This window comes from Thunnus albacares, chromosome 18 (genome assembly GCF_914725855.1).
Source record: "Thunnus albacares chromosome 18, fThuAlb1.1, whole genome shotgun sequence".
NCBI lineage: Eukaryota > Metazoa > Chordata > Actinopteri > Scombriformes > Scombridae > Thunnus > Thunnus albacares.
In genome coordinates, this window is record NC_058123.1 from 10,163,641 (window position 1) to 10,181,820 (window position 18,180).

Below are 18,180 nucleotides of genomic sequence, written 5' to 3' on the forward strand. Positions count from 1 at the left end.
TCGTTAATGTTATTGGTTACACCTGCGCTTGACGAGACCCTTGTTAGCTCAATCTAACTGCATATAACAAACATACACAGTTTTATGGTAATTATCTGTCTTTATGACTTCTTTTTGTTTTTGTTATAAAAACAGAAATTACAGTGGCAATAATCTTTTTAGTATTAATATATGTCTGCCTACTGCATTGCGGATCTGATAACATTTGGCAGAGCTTTACCTCTCTTGTCCTCTGGGAACCTCCTGGCATTGCCTCATCAATACCGCGGCCCGGTGGCAGACTCAAAGAAACAACAGCAACAAATGAGATATGCACAGAGTGTGGTACACATCATTCAACTTAGCAAATTCATGACAGTTATATCACTTAAAGCTGCCATTTGGGTGGCAGGTGCAGTTTTATAGACACGTTAAGCATGTTTAGTTTTGTTGCAGTGCCAGTGAAATTTGCAGGAATACATAAGCACAGATGACCTACTTAATTACTCATTATTTTGTATTTCTCAGACTGGGGCATTAAAGAGGTAGTGCACACTAAAATGTGTTTTTTAAGCTGTAAACTAAATTATATGACTGTACTGTGATGAAACACATCAATGCATTAACATTGACACCAAATTAATAAAAAATCAGCATTTCATGAGTTGAAATGGCTCAACCTGTCATCTGCTGTTTAAAATCAGCCCTGAAAAGGTGGGGCCAATGCTGATGTACAGTTGGCCATTTGGGAGGTCTCTACGTCATGAAATGTATATAAATGGTAGAATGAGAACACTCACGTCCTCCAGCCCCGCGCTTATTTTCAAACATATGCTGATGGAGACAGTTTTAGCTTCAGCGGCTAACGATTTAACATTTTAAAACAAGATTTTACCAGCCGATCACTGCAGGAACAGACAGCTGGAGAGTTAAAGAGCTGCAGGACGAAATGCGAAATGTCTTCGTGCCCGTTTAAATGTCGTTGCACTGTTTGTCTTCCTCTCATTATTATTATTATACGTCGCTGAGCAGCTCCTGCCCTCCTGCCTCACACAGCCAGACTCCCCCCTCTCCTCTCCTCCCCTGATTTTCTTTTACAGAATAGCAGGATGCATTATTAAGCATTATTATTATCAAGTCAGTTCTTACGTGCTCTAAAAAAACTAAAAAAAAAAAAACCTGCTTCCTGTTTGCTCTGGCAGTGAGAGAAGAAGTCATGTGCTCCAACACGTCCTCATCGTCGGTGGCAGTGGTACACGGTATGATGGCATGGCAGACCTGGTCACAGATGGTACACTTAGGCGCCCCAGAGGCTGCCTGCTGGCAGGACACACACGTTACACAAGTAACACTGTTATCCTCTGCTTCTACTTCAGACACGCTGACCAAACACCTCCGTCAGGTCCTCCTCTGTACAAATATCACTGATGCACTCTTTGGGTATCTGGCAGGTCTCAAGTTCAAGCTTGAAATGGACGAGCTCAAATGAGACATTGATTTTTTTTGTACCGGACAAACTAAAGACTATTTGCTTAATGGTTGTGGATATATCATTTTATAAAAGTCATGGACATAAGCCAAAGCATTGGTACACTGACAAAAAAGACCAGACCAGAAATTGAGAAGTGTCCCTTCATATCCTGATGATTGACATTTATCACCTAGATTTTTCAACTATGCCTACTTTCTGACAAATTAGTCTAAATGCAATATAGAAAATCGAGATATGTTCAAAATGTAAAGATACCCATAACCTTTTGTGCAACAGATAATTGCACTCTGTGGTGTTAGTTTTGAGTTTCTGTTCCCGGGTCTGCAGGGAGATCACGAACAGACTGACTTTCTTCCTCTTTCCAAACTGACCTTATTGACTTCATCTCTGTCTCTTTCTTGTGATAAAGTGCTTTTGGCAGATCTCATTAAGGCTGGGCGTTACATCTAAAAGAGGCTTATAGCAGATCTCCCCAAGGCCTCGCATCTCTTTAGCAACATCGAAAAGTTCTTGAATCAATCAGAAATTTTAAAGCCCCCGCTGTTCGTTGTCCTGACAGTCTTTAGACATCTTTGGTGTTGGCGCTCAGAGAGTATAATAATGATATGAGCTCCTGTCAAAGTTAACTCATTAGCATATTGTACTAATTTAAAAAGGGAATTTAGTTTTTTTTTTAAACTTCTTTAACCATACTAGCTGCATGTCTCTGACAGTCTGTCTGTTGGTCCACATTGGTTCAAATATGTACTGATGTTTTTCACTCTAGGACCATCATTTGATGATGATCATATTGGATTGATTACCATGAAATTTGGTTCAGACATTCATGTTCCCCTCAGGATTACTTTGATAATTCCTTCATCTCCATTGAGTGTCATCATCAGGTCAAAATTTTTATTAGTCCAATATTAATGTACTTGCTACATGCTAGCACACTAAACTAAAGGAGGTGAGCCTCAGCTGTACTTTGTGTTCAGTGTTAACTAGCAAATGTTAGCATGCTAGCACACTGATGGTGAACATGGTAAACATTATACCTGCTAAACATCACCATGTCAGCGTTGTGATTGTGAGCATGTTAGTGTGTTGACATTAGCATTTAGCTCAAAGCTGTCCCCAATTACAGCCTCACAGAGCCACTAGCACGGCTGTAGACTCTTAATCTTGTTACCTTATCAATCGCATTTCCCTGCTTAAGTCACTCTAATGTTTCAATTTAAGGACACCTGATGATTTCTAATGTCTAATTTGAATCGGAAGTTGCAGGACTCACTGCACAAACGGACAATATTAGGGAAAAATGCAAAAATATGCAGCCGTTCTTTTTTTTTTTTTAATTACAGAAAATGCATCATTTCTCTTTCTTTCCATCAGTGTACAGTAAATACATGACCAAAGCCTTCACTTGAACGTTCAGACGTGTGACAGTAGCTGACACAGTGCTCTGTCATCCATGAAGAAACTGCAGGATTGGGATACTGTAGCTGTGAGAGGAGGAGGAGGAGGAGGAGACATGCAAGAACAGAGATGGAAATATACTTCCTAACAAGAAAACAGAGCAACTTTGGGATAAGGCTTTATGAAAATCTGAATAATAGAGAAAATCCCCAGAATTTCAAAATATTTCAAATGAGAAATGCATATTTTCTAAGAGAAATGGCAGGAGTGTGCTTTAAGCTGCTAAATATAATTCTTTGTACCCATACAAAGAGGAAAATGAGAGGGACAGCAACAAAACCAAAGCATACACAAAAAAGTAAAAAAAAAAAAAATTGCAAGCTGCACTTGATATGATGATATTTAGTATCTATGCAGTTCTCTTGCTTATTATGTGGAGAGCAGAAATAATATGTTTAATAATGTAATTATTGCTCATCTTGATAAAACAACATAAATCACAGTAATGCAACCATATATTGTTTATTACTGTGCATATATTTGGTTTGTACTTTTACTGCCATTTTATGTCTCTTTCCCAAAAAAATAAGGCTATTTCTTGGTTTATTCTGTCAGTTTCTTTTGTAAAGGATGTGCTGCGCTGTCGTCTAAGCAAAACTTTCAGTCTTCAGGTGACTTAAACTACAAATATGCCACTGCTGGAGACGGTGTTTATTCTGCAGAGTCATACATTTCTTAAATGTCAGTACTTCTTTGTTGATGAACCCAGCTTGCTTCCCTTGTTTTATTTAGTTGCCAAGTGTTCTTTTATCTCCGATTTTCTTTTTCTTGACTATTTCTTGCTCCAATTTCTCTTGACCTCCATATTGCTGAGAGGTGTCTTTCTTTCAGATCTCATTTTAATCAGCTCGGTTGGACAGGCTGAAATCAGAGAAGTGGGTTTGTGAATTCCCTCCTGCTGCTTGAATTGAATAACTGTCACGGTGTTTACCCAAATTCCTGTTTTTTATGATCTTGTATACTTGGGCACATTTCATACAAAAGACAGAAAATTTGCATCTAAGATGATTCTTTAAAAAAAAAAGTTTCTTCTCTCTCCTTCCTCAAAAAAAGGTGTTTTCTTTCACTCTCTCTTTGTGACAGGTAGAGCCAAATTTGTTTTTAGGCAGAGCCATCTGGAGGTACGTGGACTCTGCTGTTTCCTGTGACTGTGAGGGATGACAGTCAGGTCTCTGGTGTCCTTAATGGTTCAAGTTTCCTCATATGAATAAAAGTGTCCAACCCTGCAGATGAATGCACACTGCACCTGTGTCACCTGTGGTTTCGGCATATCATTGCCAAACAACTCACCAGATGTAATAATGATGAGTATGCAAAAATATGCATACCCATCCTTTCCATGTATTTACACATGTCACCTGGAGGAGTCATCTTTTCAGCACATCATAGGTCTCAACAGGATCTTAACAAATAACATCCTGCTTTCTACATGGTGGTTTTATTCTGGTATATGGATAAATGTGTTCACAGTCATTCTCATTGATTCATAAATTTGAACTCCTACTTGTCAGCAATCAATAGACTATTATGGCTCACAGGATATTTCTATATGTAATAAATGTGCAAAACACTAAGTCTGCTGTGGTGTTGTTACAGTAAATTGCCGGTAACACCAAACACCGCTTCTCCTTTGTCACCTAGATCCATGTAATCCTCATTACAGATCAAACATGAGACCTGTAATGCTATCAAGACAAAATGTTGTTGTTGTCCCGACTTATTCTGTGTTTTATGTTTGTTAGTACAGAGATTTACATGCATTGTAAATTTTCAGTTGCCCAGCTGTAAAAAAAATGAAAACAGGAAATTTTTTATGAACTGAATAAAGACTTTATAATGCAGTGGTAAAATAACAACAAAAAACTCCATAAACAACTGACCAATACAGTACATTGAAGGCTTTTCAGTAATTGTAACTAGAGCTGCAACGATTAGATGCTTAATTACTTAATTGATTGACAGGAAATTAATCGGCAACTACTTAATCAATTAATCATTTTGAGTCATTTTTTAAGATTCCAGCTTCTCCAATGTGAATATTTTCTGGTTTCTTTGCTCTTCTTTGATTGTAAACTGAATTTCTTTGGGTGTGGACTGTTGGTTGGCACAAAAGAGGACAATTGAGGACGTCACCTTGGGCTTTGGGAAACAGCGATGGACATTTTTCAACCTTTTCCGACATTATATAAACCAAATGACTAATCTATTGATCAATAATGAAAATAATCATTAGTTGCAGCTCTAATGTGGCTACAAGATGGAAAAATCATCCTGAAGAGAATATGGAATATATGGAAGTTGAATACATACATTATACATTATATACATATATACTTTCTTTTTGGGTTTGCCAAGTACGTGTTACTGAGAGGTGAACCGTACGATGTCTGAGCCCCCAAGGCTAATGAAGACAGTATCTTAACTGGGGAGTCTGAGCCTCCAGTCATCGTAGGGGCCCCTCTGGCACAATGCAGTTGAAAGTGGCAGAACAAGGATCAGTTAAGTCAAATCAAGTCAATTTTATTTGTGTGGCCCAATAGCACACGTCACAAATTTGCCTCAGGGGGCTGTACAATCTGTACAGCATTACAACATCCCCTGTCCTTAGACCCTTGATTTGAATAAGTGAAATCTCCCTAAAAAACCTCTTTAACAGGGGAAAAAAATGAAAGAAACCTCAGGAAGAGCAACAGAGGAGGGATCCCTCTCCCAGGACAGACAGATGTGCAATAGATGTTGTGAGAACAGAATAGAACGCAAATTACAGAATACAGCAATGAATGGGGTAACAAAATTATAATAAATTTATAATATATATGAAGAATGTGATGAATGTGACTGCCAAGCAGTTTCCAGGTGCCACCAGAACACACCAGGACCTGAGCCACTTGACCTCCATCAACATGGAGACCTAGGAGGAGGACAGACTACACATGCACACAAGGGAGACTCATATCACACCATTCATATACAAAGAAAAGACATTATTCACAAATAGGAGAGAGAGAAGGATAAAGACATCATTCAGAGATAGAGACATGTGCTGAGGCTGAACTCCTGCAGAATGGGGAACCAGATCCAAAACCTCAGGAAATGGCACTGATAGCCAGGGAAGCAGAGCGGTTCCAGGATGGGTGCTGGTCCAGCAAGAGATGCCTGAGAGACAAGAGAGGACAGGAGGAGAAAACAAGGCGAGAGAGGGAGGAAAGAGAAGGTTAGAGAGATATAACGGTTATCAGAACAGTTGCAATAATAACTAATCTTGTCGGCAGGACAGCGCTTAGTAAATTCATTGAGACAGAAACTGACCCACTGTGCAGCACAAGGTCATGATGTAATCGATTAAAGGCAACTAATTGTAGGTTAAGACAAGAAGATGAGTTTTAAGTTTAGATTTAAAGGACTCAACAGACTCAGATTGTCTGACATCAGCAGGGAGGATAGGAAAAGGCCCTGTCGCCTGCTGACTTCTTTTTAACTTTGAGTACATACGGGAGACCTGCATTTTTGAGATGGAATATAAGGTTTAAGGAGATCAGACAGGTATGATGGGGCATCCCCATTTAGGATTTAGAAGTCAGCAGAAGCACATTATAGTGGATAGGAAGCCAATGAAGGGAGAATTGGTGTAGATTCTTGGCTGCCACACTTTGTGAAATCACACAGTTGTTGTTACTTGATCAAACTGGTGTCTGTGTCTAGCAGAGCCAATGACAAGCATCTCAGTTTTATCCGAATTTAGAAGCAGGAAATTTAGTGACATCCAATTTTTCACAGCAGCCAAGCAGGCGTCTAATTTAGTCATTTGAGTATGATTATCAGCGCTCATAGGCACATACAGCTGAGTATCATCCGCATAGCAATGGAAATTTATTCCATGACTATGTATAATTTTGCTAAGAGGCGCAATATAAAGACAGAAAAGCAGATGGCCAAGAACCGAGCCCTGAGGTACTCCATATTTAACATCATAGAATTTAGATCTAATGATATTATAGCAGACACACTCTGTTCTTTCAGATAAGTAGGACTTAAGCCAAAAGAGAGCTAGGCCAGAGCCACCATTATTACAATTTAGTCTGTCTAATAGTATACAGTGATCAATGGTGTCAAAGATGGCACTGAGATCTAGTAATAGAAGCACAAAGGTGGAATCTGAATCCATAGCAAGTAGAAGATCATTTATCACTCTGGTTAGAGCAATTTCTGTGGAGTGACAGGCCGATTGAAAAGGTTCATGGAGATAATTTTCTTTTATATGAGTCGAAAGTTGTTGAGACACAACTCTCTCTAATACTTTAGAAAAGAATGGAAGATTAGAGACTGGTCAATACTAGTTATTACGAGACCTTGGATTGAGGTGTGGTTTCTTAAGTAGAGGTTTAACCACAGATGTCTTAAAACAGAAGCGTTAATAACAGTTACAATATAGTTCACCCACCAATAACCAACTACAACAAATAGCAATGAGTATGATGTTATTTTAATGAAATGATTTAATAATTTATCATGTAGCTAATTACAGATTTTATTTAATTATCTTCTTTCATAAACAATATAGACATAACAGACTTGTCCAAATATTCACAAAACAAAACAAAAAGGTATAAAATTGAAGTTTGACACAGGATAAAAACACCATAAGTAGCCTAACTTAATTCCATGGTGGTCATCAAATCATACTAATAAAAAAAGACTGCTGTGCCACTGGTACAGATGGTGAAAGTTGTGGTATGCAGACTGAATTATTGTGGGCATGACCTTCATAAAAATTGTACATTTTACTTATACACCAAGTAAGCCTATTGACCCATCTCTTCACTTTCCCTTTCCTTTGATTAAAAAAAAAGACAGATACAGAAACTAGATAGACACAGATGAAAGGATTTAGATCCAAAAGAGCCTTATATAATAATTCTAACTGAATTTACATTTCTTATTTTTTGATTTGTGGCACCTCATATCTTTTCTCATCATTGAATTTTTCAAACCGTTAATTTACAAAAACCAAAGAAAGTTTTCGAGTTTTTAAAATGAGTGAAACAGCGCCCCCCCGTTTGAAAGGCAAACGCCGCGGTGGTCAAAGGTAGAACTGCATGCTTAGACAGTTAAGGCGAGTCTACTGAGAGGAAGCTAACTTCTGATTAAAACAAGCGTTAAATATCGGTTAAACAAACAAATGCGGTCGCTGATCCAAAAAAGGACACAAACTAAAAAAAACTCTGGAGCGAATTGCCTCACAACAAACGATGCAAAGTCAGCAGTATCATTTCATGAAACACCCGAGATAGTTAGCTTGTTTTATGGATATGGACAATTTCATCTGCACAGAGGGAGGAAGAATGGACTTCCACATCAAATAAGGTGAGTTAAATACACCCACTGTCTGTCGTCTGTCTGTTATCTTTGCTTGCTCATGTCTTTTGTGGTTTTAAATGTCCCGCCGTGGCTGTTTCTAGTTAACTAAGTTAGCTGTTACTTGCTGTGTAAGTTAGTTAGTTGTTATGGAAATCATATTATGTACTGTGCTTTGTCTGCCTGGACACTGAAGCTGTTATTATGTTATTGCTGTTGTCCACAGGGACAGATGCAGCTGAGGCTTTGAATAATTTGTAATTTCCCCAATTTTGCATTTATTGGTTGTTCAGTAACCTGTTTACTGTCTGTGATGATTTGTGGCCTGTGCAGAAGGTCTGGTTGTTGTTTGTTAGAGTCTCTTCAGTCTTATTTCATTTGAAAGCTGTGCTGTATAATGAATAATTAGCCTTAATAAGAAGCTAGAATACTGTAGGCCTTGGTGGGTATTTTTATTAGATAACAGTGTATATGTTTGATATATGCATTGATGCTTTTTGATGTGAATATAAACTTTTGATGACCGCTTTATGTAAAGCACACTGATACAGAGTATTGGCACCTATCCACAACTTCACGCTGTATGTGCCAGAATCTCCCTTCAAGCCGCTCCAGATTATTTTGATTCCTGTCAAATGACTGTGAAAGAAAATTGCTGCTGTGAATTTACTCATGACCCCAAAAAAGAGAATTCATTGGTGCGTGTACTCTGCTGTCGCATTAAAATTCAAAAAGACAATAATTCCTGATATAGGGTAAGATGCTGTCCTCATGTCTACTCTTCATATCTGCCTTCTATCAGATAGATTAGATGGCAGAAGGACTGCTCCAAAACAAACTTAATTTGCCACCTGTAAGCATGCTGAAATCCTTAAAAGCATTGCATAAATTTACCAAAACATCAAGTAAGATTGAGAAACCCCATCGTTTTCACTGCACACAAATTCTATCTGTGACAGTAGTCTTTAAAAATGCAAAGAAATTTGACTGAGACGCTGTCAAAGCGTATCACAGGAAACCCCATGAAAATCACTGCAGATGTTTCTACCACCAAGTGTTCAAACGTCGTTACAAGTCACATTCATGAGCTCTAAGCCATCCGGTCTCGCTTCTCCACACCGCTGTGTGTCTGCAGGAGCAGCGGAGAGGGCCGGCATCCCAGCCCTACAACTTGCATTTGGAGCTGTGATGTCAGCCCCACAGGAACGCTGAGCCGAGCCTGACAGCTAAGTGAATTGACAAAGATTTCTTCTTTTTTTTTTTTTTTTTATCTTTAGCCTGAAGCACAGGCGTTTTAAGGGTTACATACTGCACAGTAGAAGCCATTTCTCAGACATATGCCAGCATGTTTAAAATATGGCATGCTGATGCTTCAGAAGTGCATGTGGTGGTAAAGGACAGTGTGAGAAACAAGGCAAAGGCAGTGGAAGACAGCCAAACTAGGGCCTATTGAAAACACCCCCCACTTGCTTATTCAACAAACAACCCAAACAGGATGTGACAACAAGGTGGAACAGTGGATGTCGTGTGGCGAAAGAAATAATTGTTGTGAATTATTAGAGTTGCGACGAGTCGATCAGCAGAAAATTGAAAAACTGTTTGGATAAGCAATTAATTGTTTTACTCATTTTTCAAGGAAAAATGGAAAAACATTAGTGAGTGAGGTGGGTGAATTAATCTATATGAACGTCACCTTGGTCTGTCGGAAGTTGTAACACATATTTTTCCCCTTTTTATTCAGCAATTAACTGATTCATCAAGAAGATAATTAACAGCTCAATCAACAATGAAAAATAATTGTCGGTTGCAGCCCTACAAATTATAACCTGGCATTCAAGGATATTTAACCAGACTCACTTCATTTTCTTCTGCTTTAAGGAGATAATGATAAGCTTGTGTCATGCATCCTTTGCAGGTGTAACACCTGCAGAAGCAACCTTGGTAAACAGCCACAGGAGGCTGAAACATACCTAAGAGTGACAGCAGCCAAAAGCTTCCTCTTAGAGGCTGTTAACGCGTTTTATTCGAGTGGACTGATGTTGTTTGTACTGTAGAGCAGCTGTATTTGATATTAGATACGAGGAGCTTTACGGTATTTGATGAAATGTTGGCAAGTGATGGAGATGGAGCGCGTTGAGGGTCTGTCTAAGTGGTCCAATATGAGCCAGTTGACCCTCCTCTCGGCCATGCTTCCTTCAACTGCCGTTTCCATTGTGTACGCATTTAATGATGCTGACTAATATGTCATTTAGCCGACTTTTCGAAAAGAGAGAGAGAGTGAAAAAGAAGGAGAGAAAGAGAGTAAAAAAGTGGACAATAAAGAAAGAAGGACAGTGCAAGAACTTTTTTGGAAATTACTACTTTTTCTTCTTTGTTTAAATGTAGTCAGTGAGTCAGTCACTCACTTTTAGCCCGTCTGCCCCCTAGTGTTTGTTAGGGGTCATGCCTATATGGACACTGAACTCGTACATCAGTATCTTCTCTGCTGACCTGTGTAGTTTCTATGTCTCTGTGACACTGTGGGTCCGTGTTAATTTAGCCTGATCTTTACTGTATTTGTGTTGGTAGGTGTTGGTATGGCTCATTTTTCATAATGTTCTGTTTGTATCCAATAAACTTTTCTCACAAAGTTTCAGAGTATAAATTTATAGATACAGTTTTTGGATCAAGTTGTTCATCTGCACTCATTAGTATTCATAATAAAGATGCTGTATAACTCACTCTTGCCATAGATTGAAACTTGCTCTTCAGTGAAGCGTGTGCTGAGGGTCCGTGCCCCTGCACTTCTTCAACTCTTGCAACGCCTCTGGGTGTCTTTACAGATTCCTTTAGCACAGCCTCAGGCTAGACGCCTCAGGTAGACAACTCATCAAGATGAGTGACGGGAACTTGACCAACTAACAGGGAGGAGAGTGGGACTACACTCGGCCGACTCAAGGCTATTTTATATTGAAATTAAACGTAATATGGATTCAGTTTTAATATGTAAATAAGATTACTGTTATTGCAAGTCCTTGGAAAGAGGCACCTCTATCAGATATGTTTGTGTGCTCATGTGTAAAGAGCTCTGGCTAAGGGAAATGTGATGTCTGCACACCATACACCAGTCGATGTCAAACCTTCAACGCCAACCGGAGGCATCTGCATACTAGGTGGTGGCCTGGTGATTTCTAACACCATCAGCTAAGCCAATGAATAAATTATTCATACATATTAATGCAGTTTTATTCAGTGATTTTCACAGGTACAACGCTGCTAGCACACTTTGGTGCTAACAGGTGGAGTTTTCAAAGTCAGTTCAGTCTATCCTGTCCCTCCACTTCCTCACACTTACCACACCTCTACATCCAGCTTATTTCATTGTTATTAGTGCCATGCTGGAGGTTTATGTGTTTTTAATGTAATGTTTTCCCCCTTTTTTTAAGCACTTTCACACAGGTAATAAAAGAAATCTAAAGGTTTTCCCCCCAGAATGACAACACACATGAATACAATATTCACATCTAAGCTCTGCCACCTTCAGTAGAGTCTATTTCTTAAAGGTTATTTATGTAAATACCACCAATTTCCTCTCTGTCATGAGTATTTCACATGATGTTAAGCTTTTCTAGATTTGCATGATGCAAGTTAACTATCAGAGAGAACAGTTTGCCAGGATACTGATCTTTAAGTGAGTAATAAACATTCACACAGCCTAAACATCAAATGACAATGTGGTTGTAAAATAGTTGTATCCATAACATCAAATAGTATCATGTATGACAGATCTTTAATCTTTTGGTAATTTTTAAGGTGTAGGAAAAAATCTGTAATGGTAGTAGTCAGTATTAGTGTTAAATGTATTTAGTTTGATGTTTCATGCTCTGCTCATAAGTATTTTTCTCCTTCTGTCTGTTTGTTTTATCTTTACTGACTTTTTCAAATGGCAGCAAAGTTAAAGTTCAGGTAGGTGTCGGTGCATCAGCTGTACAGGAGTGAAGTAGCCTTTTAACAGCTGAGCAGTCACAGTACTATTGTGACTAACGAGCCATTGTTGAGCATTTTAAAAAAAAGATCCTTGAGCCTCAGCCGCAGGAGATTAGATTGGAAACTTGGAAGCACACACTGTGTAAATATCGACGTCGTCGTTATACATGGCCTTACCTGAGGGTAACAGTAATAAGAAAAGAAGCAATCATTTCTTTGTGCAAAGGGTGCCTCAAAAACATTTCCAATCTATCAGTGCTGATGTTTGTTTTTGCTGACTGTTGTGATGTCGACTACAGAACATTGTGGATGGTGTCAAGGGCAGGAGCATCATTACGTCCTGTGTCCAAGCCAGTCGAGAGGTGTGAATGAAGTAGGTGGAGACCAGCTGTAGACCAAAGTCAGTGTGGAGTCACTCGTTTTGATTAAACGGAAGCATAGCTGGTTATTAAAACGTGCGAGTGACAGACATAAAAAAATTACAGTTAGACCTTTTAGCTTACATTATAATGACCCCAATTGAGTTTCATGCAGTGTTATTAGATTATTAAATTTGGGAAAAGATGCACTGTTATCAGACTAGTTCTCAATATCAGCTAGGGGTGTAAAAATGATCTACCTGAGGTTTATATTTGCAGCCGCATCATAAAATACATCAGGGGAATCTTGCTGCTTACCAGCTAGAGTAGCGTTTAAGTGGCTAAAAAGTGATCCAGTGTATCACTGCCTATGTTTACTACTGTTGGTGTGGCAGAGGATATACTTTTCTGGAGAATTTATTATGTAATGTTTGAAACAAGAAATGAAGAAATAATTTATTGTTTATTATAGTCACACTAGAAGTAAAAATATCAATTCCCAATCACAGCTATTTTTGGCTTTGTATCGCAGTGTATTGTATTCCCAGGACTGGTATTGGGAAGGAAAAAGTCAGAGTGGTGCATCCCTAATTTTGTTGTTATTAGCTACATAGAATAATTACACATTCAGTCTGGAGCTGATACGTCTGATCCGAGTAGGATGTAGTGATTAATGCGGGGATGTCGATGTACCAACAGAGTGGGACTTCAGATCCGTGCTACCCTTCCAAAAAACATGAGGTGTTCAGTCAGGTCTCCTCCGGAGGGATTCTGTCTAGCAAAGGTTTGCTGTACTGCTAACCCTACATGTTTTTAAGAAAGATGATGAAACACGATATCAGCTCCAGTGAAACCCCAGAGAAGCACACGATCCTAGAAGTGAAATCAGGTACTATACGAGAGATAAGTCCGGTAAGGCTGTGCGAGGTACGACTGGCAGAGACCCACAGGCACGTATGGTGACTGGCGTGCGTATCCCCCAAAGCAAAGGAAGCCTGAAAAAAGGGAATTTTAGGGCAATCAACACTCAAACCTCAAGGACCCATGTGAAATCCACGGCTGAAAATAATCCAAACAGGAGGCAGTGGTACAGCTGGGAAAACAGAGCTGAGATGACAGGGACAAATCGAACTCTCGGTCACATTCAGGAGGCCGAAGACAAACTTATTCAGCCGCTGTTCTCCCACGTCTCTGATCTGACACACACCAGCGTTGGCACGTGCTATAGTCTACCCTTTTCTTCTTCTACCTTTTATGAGACCTGATGATAAGTGTTTTGTTCATGATATAGCTGTGACAGTATGTACTTATTTCTGTATCGCTTTGTCCTGCTCTCCATCTCTTTATGTCGGTAGAAAGCGGCTGAGGGTTTTTTTTCTTGCGGTAGAAACATAAATTAAAGCTTCTTTTGCACTTATTATTCAGTTATTCAGAGATGAAATATAAAGGAGAGCTTTCTGTTGATGAGTTTACTTTCATTCATTTTTTATATATCTCACAGCTTCATGTCGGAGCTGGAAAGCTCCGTGTGTTGCTCCATTTTAATTTAATTAGGTAGGTCGATCTGATTATTCATTTATTACTGTGATAAAACGCGAGTGCAAAAAAATTACTCACAGTTTTGTCTGGAGTTGTGGGATCATTTGGCAGTTCCAATCTTATTTGTCAGACTCCGTTCATGAGTTTAATTGACAGCACGGTTGTATCTCGATTAACAATGTATTAATGGAACGTGCCTAATTTGTTAATTGTCGGCATAGATTATTTTATACATGAAGCCACTAAATGAGAAAATGTCAATGGGTTCAATTGCTTAGTTGAATTACAATGGACTTGTTTTCAGCTAGCAGAGGTGGCAGAGGTGTAATATCCGTCTTGCAAGCATTCTTTCATCTTTATTATTTTTCATTGAACTGCAATCTCATTGTAATTTGTTCGGCTGCTGAGAGAACTGACTGAACTACAGCTAAAGAAACCGATTCAAACAGAGAAAACGACAAGCAAATGAAGAATATATGCAGCCTTTTGAAAGAAATGCTAAAATTAGGTAAAACACAAGCAAATTTAGAAGCTGTGTTCACCAAAACATACATTAACATAAAGAAACTAGAAAATAGAGACGTGCTGCAAGTCATATACAACAACAGAACTAAAATAGAATGATTAACATGCTAGTAATTGGTAAAAGGCTAACACTAGGTGTATAGTCACAGTTTACAATAATAGACTCATGTGGTGTTAAAAACTAACATTGTTAATTAATTTTCAGTTAGGAGTGATAGAAGCATTTATCAGCTTTTAATGTCCCCGTAGTGTTGAATACGACTTACAGCATATCAGTATTTTTTTTTGTGTGTGTTTTCTGTATTTGCAGTGTGTTTCTTTATGCCGTGCACGTGTTTCTCCATTTGCTGTCTTTGGTTACTTGCTATTTCTGAAGTTATGCAATTATTTTTTATTATCAGGTATTCCGCTGATTATTCTATCTATTAATCAATTAATCATCTGGTCTTTTTAAAAATGAAAAATGACAGTTTTCCAGAGTCTAACTCAACTGTCTAAAACTCAAAGATATTAAACTTACTATGACAGAAGATTAAGACTAGAAAATATTTACATTTAAGAAGATAGAACACACAATATTTGGCACCTGATTATTATAACTGATTATCTGATAATCAACTAATTGATGGTTTCAGCTCTATTGCAGTCCATGTCCTTACTATAGATCTTATTCCTCCATCCTGAATCATGTCGTCCTTGGTCACAAGTTGGATGTTACTGTATCAAGCTACAGTCATTATAATACAGTGTAGTATACTGCAATACATTTTCTTCTGGCTATGAGTGCTGCTGCTCTTTGATCCACAATGATATGTGTTCTTTACATAATTTCTCAGTGTTCAACATTCATAAACTATTCTCTCCCAAGTCTCAGCTCTTGACACCATTCAGGCTCAGAGGGGATGAGCCTTACACACAGAATAGCTAATACAGCTACCACCAACTCAGTGAGAGAGAGAGAGAGAGAAAGAGAGAGAGAGAGAGAGGAGTAATACCAGAATCCCTGTCTTGTCATTTCTCACAGGCTTAGTCTCGCTTTTATCTTTGATGTACACTGTATCCTGGTGTAATGCAGCATTCATGTCTCTTTATCCACTGTGTACCTGGGATGACTCAGCAATAGAACATTTCTCAGTCAAATTATTATGTAGGTTTGCTAAAAAAAAAAAAAAAAACCCAAACAAACAAACTTGACGGACATTTTTTCCCCCCACTGGAACAAACCTTGCAAATAGTAATCTTGAGGAGAGTAAAAAAAAAAATGGCCTCAGGGTCACTCTGTCTCCCAGGACCATTGTGAATCATTGTGGTGATCTCTTGTGCTGCATCTGCAAGTGACATTCTCAGATATAAAAAGCTCTTTGCAACTTTTATCAGAATAAAATAATTTGTATTCTCTTGACATTAAAGCAGTTCTTTGTGATTGTCAGACAGACTGTTGGATATCAAACCGGTATAATCCATTTGTAATAATAAGCATTCAACACCATGTCCAAAGTGAATGAAATAGATCAAATGAATGACTTGGAGCGATGATTCTCTTGTCTCAACTTGTTCAATTTCTTTTTTTTTTTTTTTTTTTTCTCACCCCCACTGAAAAAAAAAGACGGTGTTAACAGCATGTAATCGTGGACGGAATGAAAAAAGTACAAGCAAGAAGGCAAATAACAGTCATATTTACTGCAAGGTTTACACTCAGTGTAATAAAATGCTCATTTGAATAGTTGTAAATGTCATTTTTTATAATTTATTTGTAACTCCAAACAAAAATAATTTCTACAAAAAATATTCAAATAATGTCATATAATATTGATACGTGGTTGATATCTTTTCTCTCTCTTTTAGACTTCTGATAAGGTAAATTCTGTTAAATTCTGCTTCCTGAATACTGTGTGAAGATTAAATCTCGCTAAGTGTGGCAACAATCACTCATTCCTATAACAACCATAATAGTGACTAAATTTTTTTTAATAATTCGTAACCCCCTGGATATTATATAATATGTATAATCTCAGCGACTGTTAGTGGGCACATTAGATACAATGACTCAAGATATAATATTTTTCTTTTTTAAAAAAATGCAGCAGAAATAGAATAAATGTAAAATCAAGTCTCATCTTTTGAGAAGAAATGAAACCTGGTTAATATACTATGTAGGCCTCAGCAGCAGAATCAAACGCGAACCTCGCCTCCCGACCCGTCCGTCTGTCCGTCCGTCGCGTCGACATGTCCCGTCCTCTCACCTCGAGTCTGACCGCACAACACATACGCACACACACACGTTGGCCATCAGAAAGAGCAGTCTTAACAGAGGCGAGATTCTTAATTCAACCAAGAAAAAACCAAAAAAAAAAAAAAAAAAAAAGAAAAATGTCCTTGTGGTTACAACAGCCATTCCCTTTGAAGTGAAACAGTGGTGATTTAAGTGTTTTGTTTATGCTTTTTGGTTTGATGCACATTGCTCCTGCTCAGGAATAAAGGGAACAGTGGTTGGTATGATTTTTTTCCCCCCCTTTTTCGTCTGCATCTCTTTTCTCTGAGGTTACTCCTCCTTTTTCTTTATTTGTCCATCTCACACCTGAGCACACACTCAGTAACGTAACAGTCCTGTGAGGATGTGTGTGTGTGTGTGTATACGTGTGTTTGAAAGGGAACTGGGGGTTAGTTAGTGTCGTGTGAGTGTGTGCTCCTATGCGAATGTGTGTTCGTCCAGGTCCATGATTAGGATGTCCCTAGCCACTCTGGGTGACCTCCTCGCCTCACGTACACACACATAAACACACACTCCTTGGTCTGAGGGTTTGTTTTTTTTCTTTTTTCGTGGCTCAGTGGGGAGTTAAAATGGCCAGCAGGTGGGCTAGCAGAGTGCAGAGCAGCAGGGTGGCCGTGGAGAGGTGCGGCGAAGAGGCGGCGTTGCAGTCCTTGCCCGCCTCGCAGCGGGATTGTTGGCACAGTACCCCCTTAAACTCTGGAGGACAGATGCACTTCTGGTTCTGGTAGCACGTTCCTCCGTTCTGGCACAGGAGCATCTCCTCGTCGCAAACGTTAGCTGTAGAGTAGAGACAGGCAGGCAGATAGAGCAGCAGAGGGAGAGGAGGAGGAGGAAAGAGGGCGAGTGAAGGAGTTGCAGAGGTAAGGAGAATGTGAGAGAGAGAGAGAGAGAGGGAGAGAGGAGTTGGGAATAAAGAGGGCGCAGCAAAGTGACAGGGTGACAGGTGGTAAAAGGATAGTGGAGGAGTAAAGTGCACAAGAAGAAAGAAAGATGTACGGCAAAGAGAAAGACAGGTGGGGGGAGATAAGGTGGGGCAATGTTAGAAGCATGATGGGAAACAGAGATACAGAGGGAGGAGACGAATTCAGGGCAGAAAGAACAAAGTAGAAAAGAAAACAGGAGGAAGGAAAGAGGCAAGATAAATTCTCCAGTCTTTGCCTCAGGGACAACAACAGGTAACGCCTGCCTTTTTTTGTCTTTGCAGCCCTTGTCTCTGTCTGTTTTTTCGTGAGCCT

General features: G+C 39.0%; 1 protein-coding gene and 2 long non-coding RNA genes across 5 annotated transcripts in view; 1 reads left to right on the plus strand and 2 right to left on the minus strand.

Annotated features, from left to right (window-relative positions):
* The window catches only part of LOC122968394, a 221,677-nt gene that overhangs the window by 49,534 nt on the left and 153,963 nt on the right, over window positions 1-18,180 (minus strand). The gene's annotated exons all lie outside the window — the stretch shown is intronic.
* The window catches only part of LOC122968393, a 57,205-nt gene continuing 46,961 nt past the window's right edge, over window positions 7,937-18,180 (plus strand). Inside the window, exons 1-2 of one of the 2 annotated variants that reach the window (XR_006398820.1) lie at window positions 7,959-8,293; window positions 9,420-9,514. This is a non-coding gene — a long non-coding RNA (uncharacterized LOC122968393). Of the gene's footprint in view, window positions 8,294-9,419; window positions 9,515-18,180 lie in introns of both variants that reach the window. The other variant, XR_006398819.1, reaches the window with a different exon arrangement.
* Window positions 16,334-18,180, minus strand: part of LOC122968389 (netrin-G2-like) — a 66,620-nt gene continuing 64,773 nt past the window's right edge. For both annotated transcript variants that reach the window (XM_044333580.1, XM_044333579.1), the window contains one exon: window positions 16,334-17,722. In XM_044333580.1, the coding sequence (XP_044189515.1) occupies window positions 17,499-17,722 (224 nt within the window). In that variant the 3' untranslated portion in view covers window positions 16,334-17,498. The remainder of the gene's footprint in view (window positions 17,723-18,180) is intronic.